The sequence below is a fragment of the Carcharodon carcharias genome, chromosome 8, assembly GCF_017639515.1.
Source record: "Carcharodon carcharias isolate sCarCar2 chromosome 8, sCarCar2.pri, whole genome shotgun sequence".
NCBI classification, from domain to species: domain Eukaryota; kingdom Metazoa; phylum Chordata; class Chondrichthyes; order Lamniformes; family Lamnidae; genus Carcharodon; species Carcharodon carcharias.
The window spans coordinates 54,858,194-54,884,955 of NC_054474.1; the positions used below are offsets into that span (position 1 = coordinate 54,858,194).

General features: G+C 46.3%; 1 protein-coding gene across 1 annotated transcript in view; it reads left to right on the forward strand.

Annotated features, from left to right (window-relative positions):
- The first annotated feature begins 7,775 nt into the window (after positions 1-7,775).
- The window catches only part of slc23a1 (solute carrier family 23 member 1), a 129,070-nt gene continuing 110,083 nt past the window's right edge, over positions 7,776-26,762 (forward strand). Inside the window, exon 1 of the mRNA XM_041194382.1 lies at positions 7,776-7,910. Coding sequence (XP_041050316.1) covers positions 7,776-7,910 — 135 coding nt within the window. The remainder of the gene's footprint in view (positions 7,911-26,762) is intronic.

Below are 26,762 nucleotides of genomic sequence, written 5' to 3' on the forward strand. Positions count from 1 at the left end.
TATTGTCACTATAGGGTTCATTGCTTCTATACAGTGTATGGCGGGTTACAAGTCATGGGGATGCCATAGCTTGGCATGGGAGGCATGAGGGGCCATTTGGGTTTGTTGGGGGCGTAGCTTCGCATGGGGGCCATGAGGGGCCATAGGGATCCATTGTTGGGCATATTCTGGCATTTTGAGCATCAGGGCCCATAGGAGTGTGTGTGAGGGCATACCTTGATATGTGGGTGGGTGGGGGGCTGTGCATGAGGAGGACCTTTTGAACTTAATATTCAAAAGGTTCGCTCATGCAGCCTAAGGTTCATGGCAATTCTGAATTGCCGTGAACCACGACTCTTTGAAAAGCTGATTGAACTCCATGAAAATTGCAGAGGACTAGGACAAACCTAGCCCCGCAATGAAGTTGGCCAGGTCACGAATGAAGGGCGCAGGCTTGTGACCTGAACCAGCCTGCACATTTAAGCGACCAGTTGAAAATCAGAAACCCCCGGGAATGTGGTAGTGAATGTTGGAATTGGGTCTCAGCTGTCATTTTCAACCCTCCATGGTTTCCCTGACTTCACGAAAATCTAGCCCAGAGTCTCTTTTCTATTGAAAAGAGGAAAACTGAGGGTTGGCCTAATAAGTGTATTTTAAATTATGAAAGGTTTTGATAGAATGGAAACAGAGAGAATGTTTTTTCTTGTGGGAAAGAGCATAACTAGAGGCCATCAGTATAAGATAACCACCAAGAAATTCAATGCGGAATTCAGAAGGAACTTCTTTACCCAAATGGTAGTGAGAATATGGCACTTGCTAGCAGAGGGAGCGGCTAAAGCAAATAGTATAGATTTAAGGAGAAATAAGATAGAAATATGAAGGAGAAGGAAATAGAAGGTTATAATTATGGAATTAGATGAGGAAGCTGAAAGGATGCTTGAGTGGAGCATAAACACTTGCATGGACTGGCTGAGCTGAATGACCTATTTCTTTGCAATCTGTAATTTCTTTGTAATCTGATGTGTGTGCCACGGTCAACATTTTGGAATCCTAAGGGTCGTAAAGCCCAAAGAACTGGTGCCACCAAGTCACCAATTTTCCCCTCCAATCCTCACGTTCAACTCGCGAGAACATGTGGACAGTTTTATATTTAGGCTTGAGTCAGAACTAAATCCTTGTTTTGAGGATGAGCAGGATAACTCCCAGCATAGTCAACTTCAATAAGGGATAAACTGAGGGATAAAGAATAAGTGAAGAAACATGACAATTCAAAAGTGATTGAGATTTCTGTTATATTTTATCATCTGCATAATCTGTCTCATTAAATAATTGTAAGTGTTCAGATAACATCTTTAGCATAAAAACATCCCAAATGCTTCACAAAAAATTCCACCAAGGAAGGAAAAGATTTGAAAAGGTGACCAAAATTTTAAGAGGTAAGTTTTGTATGGTGGATATGAAGAGGCTTAAGAGATTTCCAAATAATAGAAACAAGGCAGCTGCATGTTCATAAAGTGTTTGAGCAGTGCCTCATTCAATAGGTTGGAAGAGACTGCAGAAACGGGTTAGGCAAGGCTGGGGAAGGATTTACAGATGAGAAATATAACATTAGCTTTACATAACGACATAAGAAATAGGAGCAGGTGTAGGCCATTTGGCCTCTGAAGCCTACTCTGCCAATAAGTAAGATCATGGCTGATCTGATTGTGGCTTTGACTCCACTTTCCTGCCCATCCCCATAACCTTAGACTCCCTTGCAGATCAAAAATCTGTCTAACTTTGAAAATATTCAATGACCCATCCTTCACTGCTCTCTGGGGTAGTGAATTCCAAAGAGTAATGACCCATTGAGAGAAGAAATTCCTCCTTAATGCCATCTTAAGTGGGAGACCACTTATTTTGAAATTTTGCACCCTAGTTCTAGATTCCACAACAAGGGGAGACATCCTCTCAGCATTTACTTTGTGAAGCACTCTCAGAATCTTACACATTTTAATGAGATAATCTCTCATTCTTCAATTCCCAACCTGCTCATAAGACAAGCCCTTCACCCCAGGAATGAGCCTACTGAACCTTCTCAGACCTGCCTCCAATGCAAGCATATCCCTTTACAATGTCCTGAAAATATTTATCCCTCATAAATGCCCTGTACCATTATAACAAGACTTTTATATTTAATTCTGCTTGCAATAAAGGCCAACATTCCATTTACCTCCCCAATTGTTTGCTATATCTGCATGTCAATTTTTTTGTGATTTATACACGAGATCCCTCAGTACCACAACATTCTGCAGTCTCTCTCCATTTAAGTAATATTCTGCTTTCTAATTTTCACACAAAAGTGGACAGCCTCACATTTTTCTACATTATCCCCATCAGCCAAATTTTTGTCCACTCACTTAACCCATCTATATTTCTTGCAGACTCTTTGTTTCCTCCTCACAAATTGTTTTCAGACCCATCTTTTTATTGTCAGTAAATTTGGCGGCAATACACCCAGGCCCTTCATCCATGTCATTAATATAGATTATAAATATTTGAGTTTCCAGCACTGATCCCTTTGGCACCCAACTAGTTACAGTTTACTAACCTTAAAATTATCTATTTATCCCAATTCTCCAGGCAAAATTTTAGTCTCCCATTGGCAGATTTAAAAGTAGGGAGGCTTATAAAATGTATCATGTGGCCTGCCCACCACCTACCCACCCATCTACCCTTCCGCACGCCCCCAAATAATGGCCACTTAAAACTCTCATCTCACCCCCACCGCTATTTTTCCCGCAGTAGGGGGAGGCTCATGCCAGGTGGATAGCCCAACAACTTTTACTGAGCAAGCTGGTGTCAGGCAAGGTGGAGGGACCTCCTTTGGGATCCCCTCTGTCTATCTGAGGCACAACCCTACAAGGTCTTGTGCCCCTTTAACCCTACCTCTCCCGTCTCTCAAACACAGCCTCCTACCCCCCTCAGTCCCCTCACTGGGACCTGCCAGCCAGACCCCACCATTACCCTGGACCTACTGAAGTTTGCTCTCCTTAGCTCATCTTTGTCGGTGACTATCTGTAGTCCCAACAGTGGCCACCACTCAAACCTGGCACTTCTATGACTACAGAGCTGCCAGCCAATCCGATTGACCAGCAGTTCTCTAAAGTGGGACTTCCTCCCCAAATGGGGGCAGAAGTTTTACTCTTAGCCAATTAATACCCCTCTGAGCATTAATGGCTGCTGGGCAGCCCTTATTGATAGGGATGTATTCCCAGTTGATTCTTTGGCTCATGTGGTGGAAAACCCTGCAATCCGAAAAATCCTGCCCTCTGAATCCCGTTGGTTACCCAATCTTCTATCCATGCTCATAATTACCCCCAACACCATGAGTTCTGAGCTTGTGCAGTTGAATGAGTTAGGAGGCAGGAGTCCAGTTTGTGCCAGTGAAGAGTAGGATGAGTAGGACTTAGTATGGGGTAAGATGTATGCTGCAGAATTTTGAACATTTAGAGTTAATGCTGGGTGGAAATAGGAGAAGGGGAAGACTGCCATAGACTGTTAATGCCCCAATGTAGGGCATTCAGTGCATCCCACATATGTGACTCTGAAATAATTATTCAATTAGTCTTATCACCTGACCTTTTCCTCATACCATTTTATTTTTTTTCCAAATTAGTTCAATCCTAGAATGGACTTGAGCCCATCATCCTGGCTTAAGGAGATGCTGGAGCAAATGCCATGTTACAAGTGAGATGCTGATGAAAGGTGCTGGAATTGTTCAACTCCTCTTCCTGTTGCAGCCCCAGGCTGTAAAGGTCGCAGCAGGTGTAAATGATGTGTGACACCCTCTGCTGACTGTATTGCAGGGCTCCACCAGACAGGTCCAGGCACCGGAATCTCTTTTTCTAATGGTTTGCTCCACCAAGGTGCAATTGCAGGATGAGACTCATTATAACTTTGCTCTGCTGCAGTCTGAGGCTGCCACACAGGTGTCATCAGCCATACCCTCTGTGGGTAGCCCTTGTCCCCGAGGAGCCATCCTTGCAGCCCCTTTGGACCTTGGAAGACATCAGGGATCTGCGACTGACTGAGGATGTAGGAGTCAGGCACACTCCCTGGGAACCACGCGCATGCCTGCACAATGCATTTCTGGTGGTCGCACACCAGCTGCACATTCAGCAAATGGAAGCCCTTGCGGTTGATGTAGTTGACCGCTTATTGCCATGCAGATCTGAGTGCCATGTGAGTGCAGTCAATGGCATCCTGCACCTGTCGTCTTGCATCCTGGCTCTCCCGATCTCGGGTGAAATGCAGAAAGTTGTGTGTCTTCCGTTACCTTATAGTTGCATTTGTGGGTGGAAGCTTGTGATATCCCACAGAGGTCACATGTGGAGCCCTGAAAGGAGCCACTGGTGTAAAACTTGAGCGCTGCAGTCACTTTCATGGCCACTGGCAGTGGATGCCCTCCATGTACCTGTGGTGCCAAATCCTGCAGCAGCTGGAAGATGTGACCAATCAGTTGCCTAGACATGTGCAGCTTTTGGTGACAATGGTTCCCGGTCACCTGTAGGAATGAAAGTCACTGTCTATAGACCCTGAGTCTAGCTAGACACTGACCAGTGACAGCTCACTGTGCTCTTCAGGGGTGTGTGCGGGCGCCCCAGCTGCCCCTTCTTCCTAGGGTGCTACTCCTCCCTCTGTGCAGCTAGGTGCCTCCATCGCTCTCTTCTCCTTCATCTCTGCTCTCTGTATGCCATGAGGCATACAGTTAATTCACCAGGGTCCATGCTCCTGATGTACTCCTCCTGCAGAACGAAAGAGAGACATACATGTGTTAGCATGGGTGTTCTAAGAACATCTCCTGGTTAAGTCTGAAGGCTCCTTAATGCACCTCGGAAAGTGCTTGCCAACACATGGATGGCCAGAATTTAGCATGCTGCATGGCTGCCCGAAACCCCAGCCTCCTCCACTCCAGTCCACCTGAGCGATTGGCAGCAGCTTTGCCCACTGGACTGCATGCTGTGCTCTCAGCTCAGGTGCAGGCATTCACATAACCAGCACTGCAAGGCTGAACTGTTAGCTTGAACAATGGGGAGGCTGGTCCAAACCAGAATGCTGGCATTGTAAGGGGCTGTGAGCACCTCCACCGATGACTGCTTGTTATGAACGATGCAGCTGGTAAAGTGGAATTATTTAAAATTCCTAGAGGGAAACCTTAAACAACTGTCACAACCTATAATTTTAAGTGTTATGTCTGAGATGCGACTCTAAATTCAGGAATCAAACCATCAGTTCTGGAGTTTTACATTAAACTAATTGAAACATTTTATTAATTTACACAGGTTAAAATATATACCCATGGCTACAAATTACTACTATCATAACTTGTAACAAATTCCCAAACTAATCTCCATTAAGACAACAGCAACGCATAGACTTAAGCAAACACCAGGCAAAGCATTTTCACCTTACAAATTCAAAATGAGGTTCTTTTCACTGTGGAGGTTTGCAGCTGCCTTTTGATCTTACATTGCCTCTGCTCTGCACACCCAAAAACTATTGAAGTTATACCTACCACCACTGTTTGAATTCAAATTCTCATTGTCTCACCAGTCTCTTTGAACTTTACCTTTTAACAATGAAACCCCATTCATTGTACCAATTTTATTAGTAATATAAACAAACTGCTTGATAGCTGCTAGAAAGGTGTCAAGTTTTCACCCACTTCTTAAAGGTTCTATTCAAAAAATGCAAATGCATACTATCTCTCTTCCATATCAAAACTAGTATCTATCAAAGCACTCAGACCAGCTGGCTTTAATCCAATTAAGACAGACCTGCAGATTAAACCTCTATTTTAAAAGAAAAATAGTTTTCAAAATATTATATACACTAATAGCTTCATGACACTGTTCCATGGCCAGCTTTCACAAGTAGATTGTACAATGTGCCCAGTCGTCCAACCGTTCTGCAGTCCACTAAAATGCTCATTAGTTTGCAGTCTGTGTCCGAAAGGTGAAAAGCTCTGGAGAAGCTGGTGGTAATTTCTTGCCTCTGTGTTGCTTGAGTGGGTAGATAAGCTAGAGGCCCGACCCCAAGCATGTCAATGTAACTGCACTTGAGCTGTGGAGGAATGGTCACTTTATACAAGGCTTCCCTGATGCATGGCCACTTCCCTCACCCACTACACCACACGTGCTTATGCACCAGCATCAACCGCAGTGCAGCCCTTGCCCCCTCCCAACTCATCTCAACAACAGGGCAGCCCTTGACACCACCCCCATCACACAATGCACCTCAACCTTGCAATCCAACAGGCAACCCAATGTTACTGTGCATTCACTTCCAAGCTCCCCTTGAAGAGCAGCCCATCAATTGTACACCTTACATAAGCTGTTGTGAAACACATCAGTGTGACTTGGATGATCCAGCATGGGGGGGACGGGGGGTGTGGTTCTGGCGGGCTGCGTTTAATAATGACATGCAGATGTATTATAATGAAGTTCCTGATATCCAACAGTGGGACACATGACCTGCCATTGACAGGCAGAGCTAACGATTGCAAACTGGTTGCACAGCGTTGTGAAACCAATTTTTGGTCTTCTCACCATATTCTCCATTCTTGCTGCCAAACACGACCAATGTCACTGGGCATGGAAAACTCTGCCCAATAATTCTAGAGAGCAAACAGAAAGATGCCAAAATCATAAAGGAGATAGGCTAGGACCTAAAAGTTATGTAAATAAAATTATATTTTTCCATAGTATTAAAACTGGACATGCTAAAGCTAATTGCTGGAAATTAAACGGGAGACCTATTTCGGTAATAGGAATGCTGAAGGAATCCTCAGGAAAGGCTACACTGGGAAAATAAATGGTTATTAAAACTGTAGCAGTGGTACAGGTGAAATGTGTTCTGTCAGAATCTTCTGGAAAGGGGAATATGGCTCAGGACAGTTTAGGGAATTCGTCTTTGACTACTGCTAAAGAGAATCAGGCTGCTAGAGATTCTGGATGTTTTGTCTCAAAGGGACAAGTATTCCCTTACTCGTCCAACAAAATAAGTAAAAAAATTAAATTTTTGAGAGATGCTGGGGCAGATCAGTCCTTGATGGCTGACTGATGATACAATTTGTATTCCAGATAGTTTTATGAAGGAAAAAATATTAATAAGAGGTATTAATGGAATTTATAAGCCTGTTTCTTCGTGTGAAGTCAATTTGCAAATTAACTTTGTAAATGGAATTGTTACAGTGGGAATTATTCCTCTATCGCCTATGGAAGGGGTAGATTTTATTCTGGGCAATGATTTGGCTAACGGAGACAATAATGTGGTGGTGACTGTATTGCAGCCAGCTTTTGACTATACTGATCTTAACCAGTGCCTGAAAATTGCAGTGACCAAAAATGAGATGCTTATTGACAATAACAAGCAATTGAAGGAAAACCTGATCAATGTAGAGAACCAACTGTCATGGACAAAGAGGAGCTTACTAATGAAAAACAAGAATTGGTGAGAACAATTGAGCATCAGTCATGGAAAGTAGAACACTTAACTGGGGACTTGAAATGCCTAAATGATAAACTTGTAGAAACGAATTTGATAAAGGTTGATCTCAGTTAAAACTTGTTGAACTTCAAGCATCAAAAGTCTCCATGAAGTATCATGGAAAATGTCTTAAACAGGAAAATGAGTTGCTGGTGAATCATAAGAGTTGGTTGGATGCAGAGTTAAAAGCCAATATTAGCAAACTATTAGAACTTTGCCATGGAAAGAGTAATGAGGTTCTTGAATCTCGATGAAATTTGGAGAAAATGAAAGAGGAGATGTGTGGTATGAAGTGTCACATTTCTGAAGTTGTTCCTGTGAATGAAAACTCCTTGCCGAGTTGTGATCCAGTTGAGCAAAGAGCTGATCCAAGTAACATTACTGATGTATCAACCTCCGAAGTGAGTGGTATAGAATCAATTGAAGTGTCTGCAGAATTGGACATTAAGAATTATCAACAAAAAAGACTGATATAGCAAAATGATGTGGAAGGACCAGAGACATTAATTTACAGTACTTGCCAGTGCTAACACACAAGATATAGTGGCTAGAACCACAGAAGAGTAGCATGATATCTTTTGTGAACTACATAAGAGAGTTGAAGTATTAGAACAGACCATAAAACTCCAGAGGGAGGAAGGTGATTGACTTTGCTCAAAGAGAATTGAAAAAGGCCTATTTGAAATTGAATTGTAAGAAACAACAAGATTGTAAACCATTCGAAGAACAAACCAAGCAGGAGTATGAAATCCCTTGTCTGAATGTTTAAAACATTTCAGTAACATCCTTGAAATGGCTAAAAGGCATTTTGATCAGAGGTGAAATGAATTGTTAACGCACAAAAATGCCACTCTGACCTTGCTATCTCGAATTGAAAATTTACCACATGTGAGTTCGGAAGATCAACTTGAGGATGGGATTACTCCTAATGCTAATGAAAATTATGATTGCGCTATGGACCCAAATGAAACATTCATTGTTGAGGTAAAGACAGCGAATAAGGGAAAATAGAAACAAAGCTGAGTTTTGATAATTCTATGGTGTGTAGATTCTGCTAATCTTATTACATTTGTTGACTCCAAATTAAAGATACAGAGCTGAGGAGAGCAGACTTAAAGTAAAGTGGGCTTGAGAGAAGTCAGAAGATCCAAAGAGACAGCAGAAGGTTGGCAACTCCTTACTATAGGCTTTTGGAGCAGTGGTGTTCTATTTAGCGCTGTCAAATATCTGAGTGTGCATGGAAGGTGAAGCTTGTATGCATGTAGAGATTCAGGGGAAAGGAACATCGGAAATAGAGGTTGAAATCCTAGAGGTGGATCCTTGCTGAAGACGTCTGAGTGAAAGGATAGTTAGGGAGTGAATTATAAAGCAAGTTCTTCAAACATGGAGATTGTAAGCCCTCGTGGGAAAAACAGGGCTTCAGTGAGACTGGTTGGCTCAAGGTGTGACAAGCGTCTGGGGCGTTGATGAGAAATCCATAGCAACTTGATTTTTGGAGTGTGGTGTGTCTGACCACTGTTCACTTATTAGTTTACTTGTATTACATAGCTACCATGAATATTAGAGTTTAAGATGGATTTTGTAACTTGTGTTATCTTTACAAATTTGTATATATCTGTAAAGGTGTAAAGGTATAGTTGGGATGAAGGAGTACTGTAATATAGTTAATATTTTCTTGATTAATATATGTATTGTTCTTTTGTTAAAAGTACACTAGCGGATTCCTGTGAATGTGTTCAGTAACTGCCCCTCCACAGTTTCTAAACAAAAAAAAAAGTGTCTATCAACCAGGTTCCACTCTGCGATCTGACTTGTCCAGCATTAACATCAAGTGGGATCATAACACACTGCTTGAGCAGATTGCAGTACTTGAGTTTCATAAGAAAAAGAGGACTTGGGTGAGGTTGTGATGGGGGGAAAAAGGGAAAATAAGAGGTGCATGTTTAATCGTCCTAGTGCTCGTAAGTCAGTGGAGATTCTGGGATGAGATGGGATGTGAGAAGGATTACTTGTATTACATAGCTTCCGTGAATATTAGATATTATGTATGAAGATATGGTTATCTTCAATGGTTTCAGCCTTGCAGCTGGCCATAACCTCAGCACTGGCTCTTTCCCTAATGGGGCTTAGAACATGCCTCTTCTCCTCTGGTTAGTTCCTGTTGTCCCCAGTTAAGTGAATGTTGTGCAAGACATTTGGATGATGTGGCTAATATGTTTGAAAAGCTGACAGATGTGGGTATGAGGCTTGCAACAGTGTTAAGCATGGGTGAGATGAAGCATATGAGTGTTAGGTATCAGTACTGAATGGTAGAGATTGTTGGTAGTTGAGTCATAGGATGTGAACTGGGCATTGATTGAGGTTAAAGGTGAAGTTGGTGGGATATGGCATTTGCAGGTGCAGTCACTGACCTTAAGCACTCATTTAATTAAATTAACTTGTTGCAGCATTACATCCAGGTCCCAAGGGCTAAAGTGCTGGTATCTACCACCATGGATCTCTGCTCCCACTGCCTTCTTATTGTGTGTCCAGAGGGCCTCCCGCCTCCCTGTGATGCAATATATCTCTCCTCCTTTCCATCTCCACCACAAAGACTTCCAGCATCAGAAAACCTTGGTGCATGTTCACTCCCATGTCAGCCATTACTTATTATATCAAGCAACCACAGTACTGCTCCTCTTTAAGATGTGCAGCCTAGCTGTAAGCAGCGCAGGCTAAAGTAGTACTAGCGATATTCAGCCCCCTACAGATGTGTGCAGCCAATGAATAGCTCTGTTAGTGCTGGCTGCATGCAGCAATCATAATAATTAACAGGGAACATGAAGTTGACATGCTGCGTGCATTATATTGGACCAATGTTGGTTGATCGAGCATTGTGATCCCCAAAACTGTTTTCGAGGCTAAAACCATTTAGTCCCTTAGTTTTTCCTGGGAGTAAAGTTTGCTTAAAAAAGTAGGGAATATAGTTTCCTGTTGAGTAAAGTAGAATGAAATCAAGAGGTGAATAAACTGTTTAGATTTAGTTTTGGCAAATTTCTCGCATGTGCTTGTTACTGAATAGTAGAGAGAAACTCATTCTGCATTCCACTGGGAATTAAATCAAGATGAAAGATTTTTACTTCTAATCAGACTGAGCAATAGTTTTTGAATAACAGGTCAGGCTGTCCTGCAATCAGTACACTAATTTAAGTGTGATATTTCCACTGTCAGATTCAACCACTGCTCTCAGATTTGACCTTCATTCCTACTCTCTCACTGCTGCCATCAGATCCAATCATCTCTGTCAGAGTGTCTACCTCATTAATAACATTAATGAATTGACCTAAAACAACAGTGGTAATTAAACTCTAGGAGGCTCAGTGCTGTTTGTATAGCTTCCTAGGATATTAAAGGCAGCAAGTCAGATTGATAGGATTTATAAAAATAACCAATTGGTACAGGTATAGATTATAAAAGTCAGGAGTAAATGATGAACTTGTATAAAACCTTAACAAGGCCTTAGATTGCACTATATGCAGTATTGGTTTCCCACCATAGGGATTTTTTTTAAGGCTCTATTGAGGCTTTAGAGTGGATACAACATAAAAATATTAAGTTGCTGCCTGGAAAGTCAAAATTAAAATAAAAAGAAAGGCTTGAAAAACTTTTCTTTGTTATAATAACACAGCATGTGATTGAAGTGTTAAAATTGTGAAAGGATGGCACAGGATAAGTAGAAGTAGATTGTTTTCTGTTGTTGAGTGGTTAAGAATGAGGGGCTGTAGATACAAGGTGTGATGTCTAACATTTTGGACAAATGACAGGGAAAACATCAAAAACATCATTACACAGAAAGTTGTGCAATTAATTGAGGCAGAAGCTAAATCAGGATTAGATTGGATAGGTAGATGAAAGAAAATGATTTGAATATATTTGGAGTATATCATATACTTAATATTCACTGGCGGTTAAACTGGGCCAGGCAGGATCTGGCAGCTGATGCAAAAGCCAAATGTTAGTGACATTGACAACAAATACTTGGGTAGGCTCTGAGAGCAGGAGTGGTGTCTGACATCAAGAGTGTGGGCTGTGGTTAGAAAAAGTTCAGATCAAAACTAACAGCAACTTAGGTTTTCCAAAAGTTCTGACACCAGTTGAAAAAATGCTCTGATTCAATGCCCAAAACTGGCGGACTTGTTCCCTTTTCATCTTTTCCAGTAGTTTAACAATTTGTCAGGAATTTGATAAAATTAAACAGCCTTTCAGTCATGGTATTTTACTTGGAATAATATGTGATGCAACACAGGTTGACCAATGTGTCATTTGCCATCACTTACCTTGACAATGCAAAAGATATAGGAGGCTAAATTGGCCAGAATGGAATTCAGGCATGTGGATTATGATGCATGATTAACCCAGCCTATTCAAAGTGATGTAGGCAACAAGCAAACTTCATGCAACCTAATTATGTGAATGATTCTGGCCTGCAGTGCAGTGCTGAATGCACTGCCAAGTGGCTGCATGCCTCGATTAGCAGGAGGCCCAATTCCATGCAAGGTTAGCATCACTTAAAGGCAGCCTGCATCTTTTAAAGCCAGGGTGCATTCTGGATGCAGCAGTGTTGAAACTGCTTGGAATAATTTGAACACTGGGTGGACAAACAGAAATGAAGCAACAGGCCAGAAAGAGTGCCCCATGCCTCCATCCACAGTTTTTAGATGCCTTCGCTGCAGGAGTTCCTCGGGGTAGTGTCCTTGGCTCAACAATCTTCAGCTAATTCATCAATGACCTTCCTTCCATCATGAGGTCAGAATTGGAGATTATCGCTGATGATTGCACAATGTCCAGCACCATTCACAACTCCTCAGGTACTGAAGCAGTTCGTGCCCATAGGCAGTAAGACCTGGAGAACATTCAGGCTTAGGCTGACAAGTGGCAAGTAGCAATCGTGCCACACAAATTTCAGGCAATGACCATCTCTAACAAAAGAGAATCTAACCATCTCCCCCTAACATTCAATGGCATTACCACCACCAAATTACCCTCTATCAAAGTCCTGGAGGTTACTATTGATCATAATTTAAACTGGACTAACCATATCAATACTGTGGCTCCAGAAGCAGGCCAAAGGCTAGAAATTCTGCAGCGAGTAACTCATCTCCTGTCTAAAGGGCCTTGGTGAATTTCTGCAGTGCACCGTGTACATGGTACACACTGTTGCCTCTGTGTGTCGGTGGAGGAGGGACTGAATGTTTGTAGATGGAGTGCTAATCAAGCCGACTGCTTTTCCTTGGATAGTGTCAAGTTTTTTGAGTGTTGTTGGAGCTGCACTCACCCAGGCAAGTGGAGACTATTCCATAGCACTCCTGACTTATGTCTTGTAGATAGTGGACAGGCTTTGGAGAGTCAGGAGGTGAGTCATTTGCTGCAGGATTCCTAGCCCCTAACCTGCTCTTGTAGCCATGGTATTTATGTGGCTAGTCCAATGCAGCTTATGGTCATTGGTAACCCCGGATGTTGATAGTGGGGGATACAACTGGCAATGCTATTGAATGAAAAGAGGTGATAGTTAGATTTTCTCTTGTTGGAGGTTGTCATTGCCTGGCTCTTGTATGGTGCGAATGTTACTTGCCAATTGTCCTCCCAAGCCTGGATATTGTCTAGGTCTTGTTGCATTTGTACATGGACTGCTTCAGTATCTAAAGAGTTGTGAATGGTGCTGGACATTGTGCAATCAACAACGAACATCTCCACTTCTGACTTTATGATGGAAGGAAGGTCATTGATGAAGCAGCTGAAGATGGTTGGGCCGAGGACACAACCCCGAGGAACTCCTGCAGTGATGCCCTGGAGCTGAGATGGCTGACCTCCAACAACCACAACCATTTTCCTTTGTGCTAGTTTTGACTCCAACCAGTGGAGAGTTTCCCCCCAATTCCCATTGATTCCAGTATTGCTAGGGCTCCTTGCTGCTACACTTGGTCAAATCCTGCTTTGATGTCAAGGGCAGTCACTTTCACCTCACCTCTGGAGTTCAGCTCTTTTGTCTAGGTTTGAATCAAGGCCACAATGAGTTCAGGAGCTGAGTATCCCTGGCAGAACCAAACTGAGCATCAGTGAGCAGGTTATTGCTAAGCAAGTGCTGCTTGGTGGCACAGTCGATGACCCCTTCCGTCACTTTACTGAGGATCGAGAGTAGACTGATGGAGTCGTAATTAGCTGGGCTGGATTTGTCCTGCTTTTTGTGTATCGGACATACCTGAGCAATTTTCCACATTGCTAGGTAGATGCCAGTAGCTGTACTGGAACAGACGGCAAGTTCTGGAGCACTAGTCTTCAGAATTATTGCCGGAATATTGTCAAGGCCTTTGCATACCCAGTGCCTTTAGTCATTTCTTGATATCACATGGAGTGAATTGAATTTGCTGAAGACTGGCGTCTGTGATGATGGGGATCTCTGGAAGAAGCCGAGATGGATCATCTACTTGGCACTTCTGGCTGAAGATTGTTGCAAATGCTTCAGTCTTATCTTTTGCACTGATGCACTGGGCTCCCCCATCATTGAGGATGGGGATATTCGTGGACCCTCCTCCTCCAGTGAGTCCTTTAATTGTCCACCAGGTTGACACTTGATTTTTAAGTATGCCTAGTGCTGCTCCTCCTGCGCTCTTAATTGAACCAGGGTTGATTCCCTGGCTTGGTGGTAATGGTAGAGTGGGGGATATGCCGGGCCATGAGGTTACAGATTGTGGTTGAGTACCATTGTGCTGCTGCTGATAGCCCACAGCGCCTTATGTTTGCCCAGTCTTGAGTTGCTAGCTTGGTTCAAAATCTATCCCATTTAGCACAGTGATAGTGCCACGCAACACAATGGCGGGTATCTTCAATGTGAAGGTGGGACTTCGGGTGGAATCATCCCAGATTTGCACTATGTGCGGTTGCAGGTGGGAAAAAGTAAGTTTTTCCCGCCGGCTGCAATGTGGGTTTTTGTTCAGTATTGTCCCATCCCACTTCATTAATCACGCATTCCCAGGAAACACGTCGTTTTGATGGCAGGTAGGCTCTCATTTGCCTGCCATGCCATCACCTTACTGGTTCATCACACTGGGTGCCATACTTAAAGTGCAGCCAAGTGCACACCTCTCAGTGCTTCCAGCCCAGGACTGCTGCACAGAAGACATAGCTCTTAAAGGAAAGAAGATCGCAGTCCCCAGTTTAATGATGCATCTTTTGAATGCAGTGGGCTCCTGTTGTGATGTTCCCTACCAAAGCCCTGGCCGCAGGAAGGGCAGCAACATCACTAATCCAGCATGGGAGGTGGTGGCAGCAGTGGTCAGTACCAATGCCCTGTAAAAGAGGACAGCCACCCAATGCCGCAGTAGGATGAATAGTCTCATCCATTCTGCCTCGGTAAGTCACTTTTCTCATCACTTTCAACTCACACACTCACAAACCCATCACAAATCCACAGGGATCTCATACCTTAAGGGACAACATCACTAACTCTCACAGACACCATCACATCTCCTTGAGGTTCATGTCCTCTTGAGCTCGCATCCTCTTCCCATTCATGTCTTCGCTCACCACATAAATGTTCCATGCAGTGCTTTGTGTCCTGCTCACATTCTCTCCATCTTTTTCATGCAGGAGAAGCCTGCTCACAACAGCAGGAAGAGGTCCCAGACCGGGGGCAGTGTGGTCCATATTAGGCCCCTCACTCACTTTGAAGAGTATGTCATCATGCTGACTGTTGAGGATGTGGACCGTGCCTGTGGCGATGGTGAGGTCAGCAGTGAACACTCATGTGAGGATCCTGCACCGCATCTTTCCTCTCTCAACGCAAATCTGAGTGCTCTCTCTCCTGCTTTTAACTTTACTGCCATGTACTAATTATCTCTATTTTGGTTCACAGGGAGCTCTGCCAAGCGATTGACGCCCTCAACCAGCCAGTTCCTCAGCTCCATCTATGTCCTCACCTCCAGACAGGAGGACTCCTCCTCCGTCGAAGAGCTGGAAATAAGTAGCCTGGAAGACCCATCATAGTGCTTACCCACACCCTCCACCAGAAACAGGGACACACACTTTGGTAGTACCTAGATCTAGAGCAGGCTTGAGTTCACAATCTGGTTGTCACTGGATGGACACGTGTCCACAGCAGGAGGGGACGGGTTCTGAGAGCTTCCGGCACTAGTAGGAGAGGCATCTGTGAAGTCCGAGTCAGATGACGAGCCTCTGGATTTGACCTTCTAACTCATCCTGGAGAGTGAGCAGAAGGTGGGAGAACATCATGTAGAACTGTTGGAAGCCCTGAACAGGGTGGCACACGAATCGGAGGAGTGCATCCATCTTCTCTCTGATGAAGTGGTGCCACATATGTGTGTATGGAGGTCTCCATAGGAGGATGGTGGACACCAAGGGGACCGTTGTCCAGCAGAATACTGAGATGTGTGCGCACCTGGGGCAGAATTCTATGTTCCACGGGTGGGTGAGCGATTGACCTGATTGGGCATAAAATCAAGCGACATGATGTTGGGTAAGCGTCCCAATGTCATTGCGCACTTGCGCGATATTTCACTCAGCAGGCGTGCGCAAAAGTTGGAAGCATGGCCGCCGACAATTAAGTGGGCAATTAAGCCCATTAATGGTGCAATTGTCTGCGATTTTTTGTGGCCTGTCCAACCTTACAGTTGGCGGACCAGTGAATCGGCCAGGCAGCCTTTACATTTTTCATTAAACCTCATCCAAGAGCGGGATGAATTCTCCATTAGGAAATAAAATAAAAAGAAATATCCATGGACAGCATTTTTATGAGATATGGTTTCAGGTACTTGATTGTGATGCATAGACATTTTTTTGCAGTGTTTAGTGCTTTATTTTATTATTTGCAGGTCTGCAGCTCCCTGAGGCAGCTGTCTGCCTTCAAGGAGCTGTCTTGCAATGCTCACATGTGCCCACAGTGACATCGGCATCCGCCATCTTCCCGCCCTCGCCCCAGCAGTGCTGAGCTTTTCAGTGCATGTTTCATGCTGGCTGGCTGTTTCCTGGCTGTTCCCAGGCCTGCCAATCATGTGCGCCCAAGGAGGGAAAAGTTCAGGCCCTGCACTCCATCATGGTAGCCATGGATGAGTTCCTGCAGTGGTAATGCAAGAGGAAAATGGGGGACCTCCATGTCCCCCAAGGTGCTCCTTCCCTTCAAGGAGTCAGGCCAAGGACCTCGGGCACCTGAAGGGAAGAGGAGCGGCAGCTGGCACTCCTGGGTCCTTGTAGTAATCTGATATGTAATATAACTTTAAGGCAAGTGTTGTAACATAAGATCATATGATCTTAATACCCAATAGCAGGGTAGAGTGGGCTACCTTTGTGTGGGAGAGTCTTGTGTTAGAAACTGAAGAGTGAATACAGAGTCATAAGTTGTGAACATACAAGTGTAGCTGCTGAGTTTAGTTTGTAAATGAGCAGCATGTGTTTATTCTAACAACAATCTGCTGATGTTCTCTGTCCCTGTACCAACTCAGTCACCCCGAAACAAGCGCGCAACCCAGATCCAACAAGCCAAGGGCACTGGATCCAGCAGTCACCCACTCAAGAATCTCAGAGGCTGTCCTCTCCCTCTGAGTCCTCTTTGCCTTTGACCCCCTCAACCACAGAGGGAGCAGCTGGCCCATAGGAGGACAGCCAAAGCAAGCCAGGTCTCCCAAGGCCTCAGCTCTCCAGAGGACCCATGCCAAAGGCATCAGAGGCAACAGGTCCAACGATTGCAGCGGATGCCAGGGCAAAAACTAGAAGTCTAAGGCATTCAGAATTTAAGAAATACTGATTACAGTTGGTTGCATGGATGAACACATTTTGTCACTTTACAATTTGGAAATATATTCACTTTCACTGAATAATGCGTAATAGTGTCTTTCAGCTTCATTGACAGGCTTTGTGAGTCCTCCCACTGCATCCCCCTCCACTAGCAGTTCAGCTACATGCAGCTGGCCCATGAGTGATTCTGGAGGGTGAAGTGTATGTGTGGCAGCATTCTCCCAGGCACACGGATCCTTCACCCATCACACTCATCTCAATGTCTTGAGCATTTTCAATGCTGCTTGCTGGGATTCACTTTCAGTTGTCCATCTGAGCTGACCTGCATCACCCCCACTCACTGATCACACTCCCATGCAGCGCCTGATCCTGCCCACCACGACTTCCATTTCACTTTTGATTTGGCAAGCATGGTGTGTCTAACATTTGTCTTCAGGACCCCTTCCTATCCCATCGCCCAGTTACCCATTTCCTTTCCACTATCACTGTCGACTCCCCTGGCATTATCTTCCATCTCCCCTCTGTGACCTACCAGCCATAACCCTTTTCTTTTGGGGATGTCCAGATGAATGTACATGTTCCTTTCCTTCCCGAAAATCCCACACCCAGCCACATTAACCTCTCCGACCTCCTCCTTTCCACCCCTAGGGTGCGTGTCTGCCTTTGAGTCTCCACCAACCACCTCGCCATCCCTTCTACCAATACTGGTGCACCCTAACACTCCCACTTTATTGCTTCACTTGGCTCTCAGTCATTCTCACCATTCCCTTGTACCACGTCCACCCTCAGTTTTCTCCCCAGAAGGCAGTCATGGACCCATCAGCACCCTCCCTTGCACGTTCACCTGGACATCCCCCCCTCCAGACTCCTTCCTCCCTAGAAACCCCTTACCCCTTGGAACTCCTTCCACACTCCTGGACTCCCCCCGACCTTAGTCCTTCCCCCTTCCTGACTCCTTCAGACAACCTTACTTCTTCTGCCACCCTTACTCCTTAACCTTGTCGGACTCCTTCCTCCACCCTTCCTTCGTTCTGCAGCCTTAGTCCTTCTCCCTTCCTGACTCCTTCAGACACGCTTACTTCCTCCTCCAACCTTAATCCTTTCTCCAGCCTTACACCTTCCCCCATCCCAGCTCCTTCATCCACCCTTACTACTTCCTCAACCTTAGTCATTCCCCTTTTAGCACTCCTTCCTCTACCTGTACTCCTTCCTCCCCCTAAACTTCTTCCCCTCTCCATACTCCTCCTCCTCCTCTTTGAAGTCCTTCCCTCACACTTTCCTCCCCTCTTATACCTACCTCCCTAGTTGCCAACTTCTCCCCCATGAACCACTCCTCCCCCTGTAGTCCCTCCTTTCTCAACCTCACCTCCCCGACATCCTCATTCCCTCCCTGTCCTACCTCACCACCCCACCCCTGATACCGCTTCCTCTCCCCGTCGAACCTAGACCTTCCTCTCCCACTACCCGGTACATCTTCTTCAGCCAAACACAGATGGACCTTCCTCCTTGACCATCATCTGTTGTGAGCAGACCCTCAACGGTGACTATCCGCCTTCCGTGGGTTGCTTTGCAGAGCCATGTCCATCAGAATCCACCTAGCATGCCATGGACATTCCTCCAGATGTTCTTCCTTCCGTTGCTGTCGGACTGCAGCATCTTCTGCCTCTTGGATGTTCAGGATGTGAGCTAGGCCCTTGCAGTAAGTCCCGACCTCCGCACATCACAATTTTCAAGACGTGTTCTGCACCAGCGTGTTTTCTCACCCACAGATGATCCAGCATGGGGGGATGATTCCAGCTGACTGGCCTTATAATGATATGCAGATGTATTACAATGAGCTTCCTGATGTCTGATAGTGGGAAAAATGGCCCGCCATTGACGGATAGAGCAGATAATTGCAAACTGGTTTCACAACACCGTGAAACTGATCTTTGGTCTTCTCACCATATTGTCCACTCACGCTGCCAAACACACCTAATACCAGCAGGCACAGTAAATTCCCCCCATTGTTTCCACAAGGACTGTACGGTGGTCACTCCTACCGATACTGTCATGGATAGATGCTTCTGCGGCAGGCAGGTTGGTGAGGATGAGGTCAGGTATGTTTTTCCCTCTTGTTGGTTCCCTCACCACCTGCTGCAGACCCAGTCAAGCAATTATCTCCTCTAGGACTCAGCCAGCTGAGTCAGTAGTGCTGCTACCATCTATTCAACTGTGGCAGGCACATAATCCAAACACAGGCACTGCACTCACTCACACACTTCCCTCTCTTTTACAAGACAAAGTGGCCCATAATTGATGGCAGCAGCAGCAACTAACTGGTGAATGGCAGACACCAGGGGTGGAATGGTCCCAGATTTGCACTAAGTGCAGTAGTGGGCCTCTTTTCATGCCGTATTGTCCCAATCCCACTGCATTAATCATGCACACCTGGAAACACGCTGTTCGATGGCAGGTGGGCTCTCATTCTTCTGCCATACCATCACCTCATGGCTTCATCACTCTTGGCGCCATAGATAATGTGCAGCTACACCCACACACCTCAGTGCTTCCAGCCCAGGACTGCTGCATGGAGGACATGGGCCAAAAAGGCAATAAAATTGCAGCTCCCCAGTTTAGTAACATGTCCCTCGAGCACCTTTTGGTGCCATGGAGGCCTACCATGCCATCATCTACCCCTGCTCTGGCCTGCAAAGCCACTCTTCTCATCATTCTCAACTCACACATTCACAAACCCATCACACATCCACCGGGATCTTACTCACTGCCAACTCAAGGGACCTCACCATTCACTCACTCACACACACATTCGTTGTCCTCATTCTGTCCATGGCACCACTCACCACCCACAGATGTCAGGCATACTTATCATTTGGCCTGGCAGGTGTCCAGCTTACACACTCCCCATCTGTATTTATGTAGGACAAGCTGCATACAAGACGAAGAGGTCACAGACTGGTGGAGGAATGCCTGAAATCAAGGTCCTCATGGAGTCATCCAGTTGGCCAGTGAAGACCTGGATCATTCCTGTGCTGACGGTGAGGTCGGTGCTGCTCTACCAAGTGAGGATCCAGCAGTGCAACATCCATCAGACAACCATGCTGTGCATGATGTGCCCTTTTCCGCAGTCACCTGCCATGCACTAATTATCTCTCCTTGCTTTCGCAGGCACATCTGAGGAACAGTCGATGGAGTCCCTGACCCAGCGCCTCCAGTCAATTCCAGAAGAAACCTCTGAAGAGGAATCTGAAGATACCTTCATTGAAGACCCATCACAGTGCTCACCCACACCCTCCACCAGCTCGGAGACGCACACCTCAGTGGGACCTAGCGTTATAGTAGCCTCAGGATCACAATCTGATGAGCACATCGCAGGCGGCAGCAGGGACTTCCCAGGTCTCAGGTACTCGGAGGATTGCTGAAGGTCAGAAACTTGCTGAGTCCGAGTCAGCTGATGAGCGTCTGGACTTGGTCTTGTCACAGTTGCTAGAACTGTCAATGCAAGCTCGGGAACATCAGGAAAGGATCTCATCTGCAATCCTCAGATTGCCAGGCATGATGGAGGAGTCTGTCCGCCTTCAGGCTGAGATGATAGTGCCGGCATGCCGATGCACCAACGTCATCACTGGTAGGATGGCAGCTGCCATGGAGACCTTAGTCCAGGACGTCAGTCCTCACTGCAGCACTGGCTGAACTCCATCGCTGACGCCATAGTTGACCTCTAAGAGTGTGTACATGAGAGGGGTGTGGGGCAGCTCAATCTCAATTCAGCTACCCATTCCCAGGCACGCCGTGGCCATCCACTCAGGTGACTCCGGAAGTGTTCGACCCATCTGAATCCCCTCTTCCTGTGACTCCAGCAGCTCCAGCTCTGCAGGCTGAGGAGGGAGCCACTGGCACATAGCAGGAGCTTGAAAGCAGGCCGGCGCCTTTCAGGTTTCAGCCCTCCAGAGGATGCCCGTCAAGGTCATCCCAGACAGGGTGTAGCAGTCAGCAGGCTGCTTCCTCTACCACTGTGGATGTTGGGGGAGCACAAAGGTGTAGTGGCAGGGTTAGGAATGTTGAGAAGATGCAATTGCACAGCCTGGGCACGAATGTTTGTCACTTGTATATAGTGTTCACTATTGTAAATAAACTCCCAAGAATGTCCACCTTCCTATAGCTCCTTGTTCTGATGAGTAGTGTTCATGTCACTCAGATGTGAAACCTTGATTCCTGCAGATGCCTCAGTCCAGAGCCTCTTCCCTGTGCTTTGTGCAGCCTTCAGACCAAAGTGATAGTGCGGCCTCAAACTCACTGGACACATTACTGATGCATTCACCTTGTCATTGCTGCCAGAATGTCGTGGGCAGGCGTTGCAGAGTTCCGTCATCCTCTCTGTGTTCTCTCATCACCTTTAAGATGAGGCTGGCCCCTATCTCATCAGCATCTGTGACCAGTGACGCTGTGTTCCTGAAGGGGTCAGGTACTGGAGGCTGACAAAGGATTGAGTGCACTTAATATTTCACGGCTGCATCTTCATGATATGACTCTGATCACAGAGCACAAGTAAGCTGCCCTTGGCCAGATAAGAATCAAACATTCACAGAGACTGTGTGAAGATTTATGGAGTGTCCTCACTGCATGTCATAATTATCCGCCTGGAATTAAGCGACTATTAGGTAGGGCCTCCGCTGCATCTCCACTACAGGGGCCTTATCACAGAAGGTATGTACACTGCCATCAGCCAGACTGGAGTCAAACATTCTCAGATGCAATGTGAGGATCTATAACAAAAACAGAATTACCTGGAAAAACTCAGCAGGTCTGGCAGCATCGGCGGAGAAGAAAAGAGTTGACGTTTCGAGTCCTCATGACCCTTCGACAGAACTTGAGTTCGAGTCCAGGAAAGAGCTGAAATATAAGCTGGTTTAAGGTGTGTGTGTGGGGGGCGGAGAGATAGAGAGACAGAGAGGTGGAGGGGGTTGGTGTGGTTGTAGCGACAAACAAGCAGCGATAGAAGCAGATCATCAAAAGATGTCAACAACAATAGTACAATAGAACACATAGGTGTTAAAGTTAAAGTTGGTGATATTATCTAAACGAATGTGCTAATTAAGAATGGATGGTAGGGCACTCAAGGTATAGCTCTAGTGGGTTTTTTTTTATTTTATATAATGGAAATAGGTGGGAAAAGGAAAATCTTTATAATTTATTGGGAAAAAAAAGAAGGGGGAAACAGAAAGGGGGTGGGGATGGGGGAGGGGACTCACGACCTAAAGTTGTTGAATTCAATATTCAGTCCGGAAGGCTGTAAAGTCCCTAGTCGGAAGATGAGGTGTTGTTCCTCCAGTTTGCGTTGGGCTTCACTGGAACAATGCAGCAAGCCAAGGACAGACATGTGGGCAAGAGAGCAGGGTGGAGTGTTAAAATGGCAAGCGACAGGGAGGTTTGGGTCATTCTTGCGGACAGACCGCAGGTGTTCTGCAAAGCGGTCGCCCAGTTTACGTTTGGTCTCTCCAATGTAGAGGAGACCACATTGGGAGCAACGAATGCAGTAGACTAAGTTGGGGGAAATGTAAGTGAAATGCTGCTTCACTTGAAAGGAGTGTTTGGGTCCTTGGACGGTGAGGAGAGAGGAAGTGAAGGGGCAGGTGTTGCATCTTTTGCGTGGGCAAGGGGTTGTGCCATAGGAGGGGGTTGAGGAGTAGGGGGTGATGGAGGAGTGGACCAGGGTGTCCCGGAGGGAGCGATCCCTACGGAATGCCGATAAGGGGGGTGAAGGGAAGATGTGTTTGGTAGTGGCATCATGCTGGAGTTGGCGGAAATGGCGGAGGATGATCCTTTGAATGCGGAGGCTGGTGGGGTGATAAGTGAGGACAAGGGGGACCCTATCATGTTTCTGGGAGGGAGGAGAAGGAGTGAGGGCGGATGCGCGGGAGATGGGCCGGACACGGTTGAGGGCCCTGTCAACGACCGTGGGTGGAAAACCTCGGTTAAGGAAGAAGGAGGACATGTCAGAGGAACTGTTTTTGAATGTAGCATCATCGGAACAGATGCGACGGAGGCGAAGGAACTGAGAGAATGGGATGGAGTCCTTACAGGAAGTGGGGTGTGAGGAGCTGTAGTCGAGATAGCTGTGGGTGTCGGTGGGTTTGTAATGGATATTGGTGGACAGTCTATCACCAGAGATTGAGACAGAGAGGTCAAGGAAGGGAAGGGAAGTGTCAGAGATGGACCACGTGAAAATGATGGAGGGGTGGAGATTGGAAGCAAAATTAATAAATTTTTCCAAGTCCTGACGAGAGCATGAAGCAGCACCAAAGTAATCATCGATGTACCGGAGAAAGAGTTGTGGAAGGGGGCCGGAGTAGGACTGCAACAAGGAATGTTCCACATACCCCATAAAGAGACAGGCATAGCTGGGGCCCATGCGGGTACCCATAGCCACACCTTTTATTTGGAGGAAGTGAGAGGAGTTGAAGGAGAAATTGTTCAGCGTGAGAACAAGTTCAGCCAGACGGAGGAGAGTAGTGGTGGATGGGGATTGTTCGGGCCTCTGTTCGAGGAAGAAGCTAAGAGCCCTCAGACCATCCTGGTGGGGGATGGAGGTGTAGAGGGATTGGACGTCCATGGTGAAGAGGAAGCGGTAGGGGCCAGGGAACTGGAAATTGTTGATGTGACGTAAGGTGTCAGAAGAATCACGGATGTAGGTGGGAAGGGACTGGACAAGGGGAGAGAGAAGGGAGTCAAGATAACGAGAAATGAGTTCTGTGGGACAGCTTCCTCTTCACCATGGACGTCCAATCCCTCTACACCTCCATCCCCCACCAGGATGGTCTGAGGGCCCTTAGCTTCTTCCTCGAACAGAGGCCCGAACAATCCCCATCCACCACTACTCTCCTCCGTCTGGCTGAACTTGTTCTCACGCTGAACAATTTCTCCTTCAACTCCTCTCACTTCCTCCAAATAAAAGGTGTGGCTATGGGTACCCGCATGGGCCCCAGCTATGCCTGTCTCTTTATGGGGTATGTGGAACATTCCTTGTTGCAGTCCTACTCCGGCCCCCTTCCACAACTCTTTCTCCGGTACATCGATGATTACTTTGGTGCTGCTTCATGCTCTCGTCAGGACTTGGAAAAATTTATTAATTTTGCTTCCAATCTCTACCCCTCCATCATTTTCACGTGGTCCATCTCTGATACTTCCCTTCCCTTCCTTGACCTCTCTGTCTCAATCTCTGGTGATAGACTGTCCACCAATATCCATTACAAACCCACCGACACCCACAGCTATCTCGACTACAGCTCCTCACACCCCACTTCCTGTAAGGACTCCATCCCATTCTCTCAGTTCCTTCGCCTCCGTCGCATTTGTTCCGATGATGCTACATTCAAAAACAGTTCCTCTGACATGTCCTCCTTCTTCCTTAACCGAGGTTTTCCACCCACGGTCGTTGACAGGGCCCTTAACCGTGTCCGGCCCATCTCCCGCGCATCCGCCCTCACTCCTTCTCCTCCCTCCCAGAAACATGATAGGGTCCCCCTTGTCCTCACTTATCACCCCACCAGCCTCCGCATTCAAAGGATCATCCTCCGCCATTTCCGCCAACTCCAGCATGATGCCACTACCAAACACATCTTCCCTTCACCCCCCTTATCGGCATTCCGTAGGGATCGCTCCCTCCGGGACACCCTGGTCCACTCCTCCATCACCCCCTACTCCTCAACCCCCTCCTATGGCACAACCCCTTGCCCACACAAAAGATGCAACACCTGCCCCTTCACTTCCTCTCTCCTCACCGTCCAAGGACCCAAACACTCCTTTCAAGTGAAGCAGCATTTCACTTGCATTTCCCCCAACTTAGTCTACTGCATTCGTTGCTCCCAATGTGGTCTCCTCTACATTGGAGAGACCAAACGTAAACTGGGCGACCGCTTTGCAGAACACCTGCGGTCTGTCCGCAAGAATGACCCAAACCTCCCTGTCGCTTGCCATTTTAACACTCCACCCTGCTCTCTTGCCCACATGTCTGTCCTTGGCTTGCTGCATTGTTCCAGTGAAGCCCAACGCAAACTGGAGGAACAACACCTCATCTTCCGACTAGGGACTTTACAGCCTTCCGGACTGAATATTGAATTCAACAACTTTAGGTCGTGAGTCCCCTCCCCCATCCCCACCCCCTTTCTGTTTCCCCCTTCTTTTTTTTCCCAATAAATTATAAAGATTTTCCTTTTCCCACCTATTTCCATTATATAAAATAAAAAAAAACCCACTAGAGCTATACCTTGAGTGCCCTACCATCCATTCTTAATTAGCACATTCGTTTAGTTAATATCACCAACTTTAACTTTAACACCTATGTGTTCTATTGTACTATTGTTGTTGACATCTTTTGATGATCTGCTTCTATCACTGCTTGTTTGTCGCTACAACCACACCAACCCCCTCCACCTCTCTGTCTCTCTATCTCTCCGCCCCCCACACACACACCTTAAACCAGCTTATATTTCAGCTCTTTCCTGGACTCGAACTCAAGTTCTGTCGAAGGGTCATGAGGACTCGAAACGTCAACTCTTTTCTTCTCCGCCGATGCTGCCAGACCTGCTGAGTTTTTCCAGGTAATTCTGTTTTTGTTTTGGATTTCCAGCATCCGCAGTTTTTTTGTTTTTATCTCTGTGAGGATCTATGGTGTCTCCTGACTGCATGTTGTCGTCATCCTCCATAAATCTAACAGCTATGAGGACCTCCCAAGCGCACCTGCCTGGTCTAGCCAGTGCGATAGCCTCATCGCTATCACCAATACCTTTGAGGTCCTCCTCACAATCATCCTGGTCAATGTCCTCTTCATTGGAAGAGACGTCTAGCTCCTCTATCTCCTCCTTAGCCAGCTCCTCTCCCAGTTGCAGTGCCAGGTTGTAAAAGGCGAACCAGGTGATGATGATGCATGACACCCTCTGTGGACTATATTGCAGGGCTCTGCCAGACTGGTCCAGGCACCGGAACCTCCAAATGTTTGCTCCACCAAGGTGCGAGTTGCAGCATGAGCCTCCTTTTTCCTTTGCTCAGCTGCAGTCTAAGGCCTCCGCATGGATGACATCAGCCACCACCTCAGCAGGTAGCCCTTGTCCCCAAGGAGCCATCCCTGCAGCCTCTATTGACCCTGGAATATGTTAGGAATGTGAGACCAACTGAAAATGTAGGAGTCGTGAACACTCCATGGGAACAGTGTGCAGACCTGCAGGATGTGTTTGTGGTAATCGCACACCAGCTGAATATTCAACGAGTGGAAGCCCTTGCAATTTACATAGTTGACCACTTGTTGCCATGGAGATCTGAGCACCACATGAATGCAATCAATTGCACACTACACCTGTAGGGAACCTGAGATCTGGGCATATCCCAGCACTCTTGCATCCTGGTTTTCCTGGTCCCAGGCGAAATGCCCAAAATTCTGTGCCCTCGTGAAGACGACACCCTTAACCTCA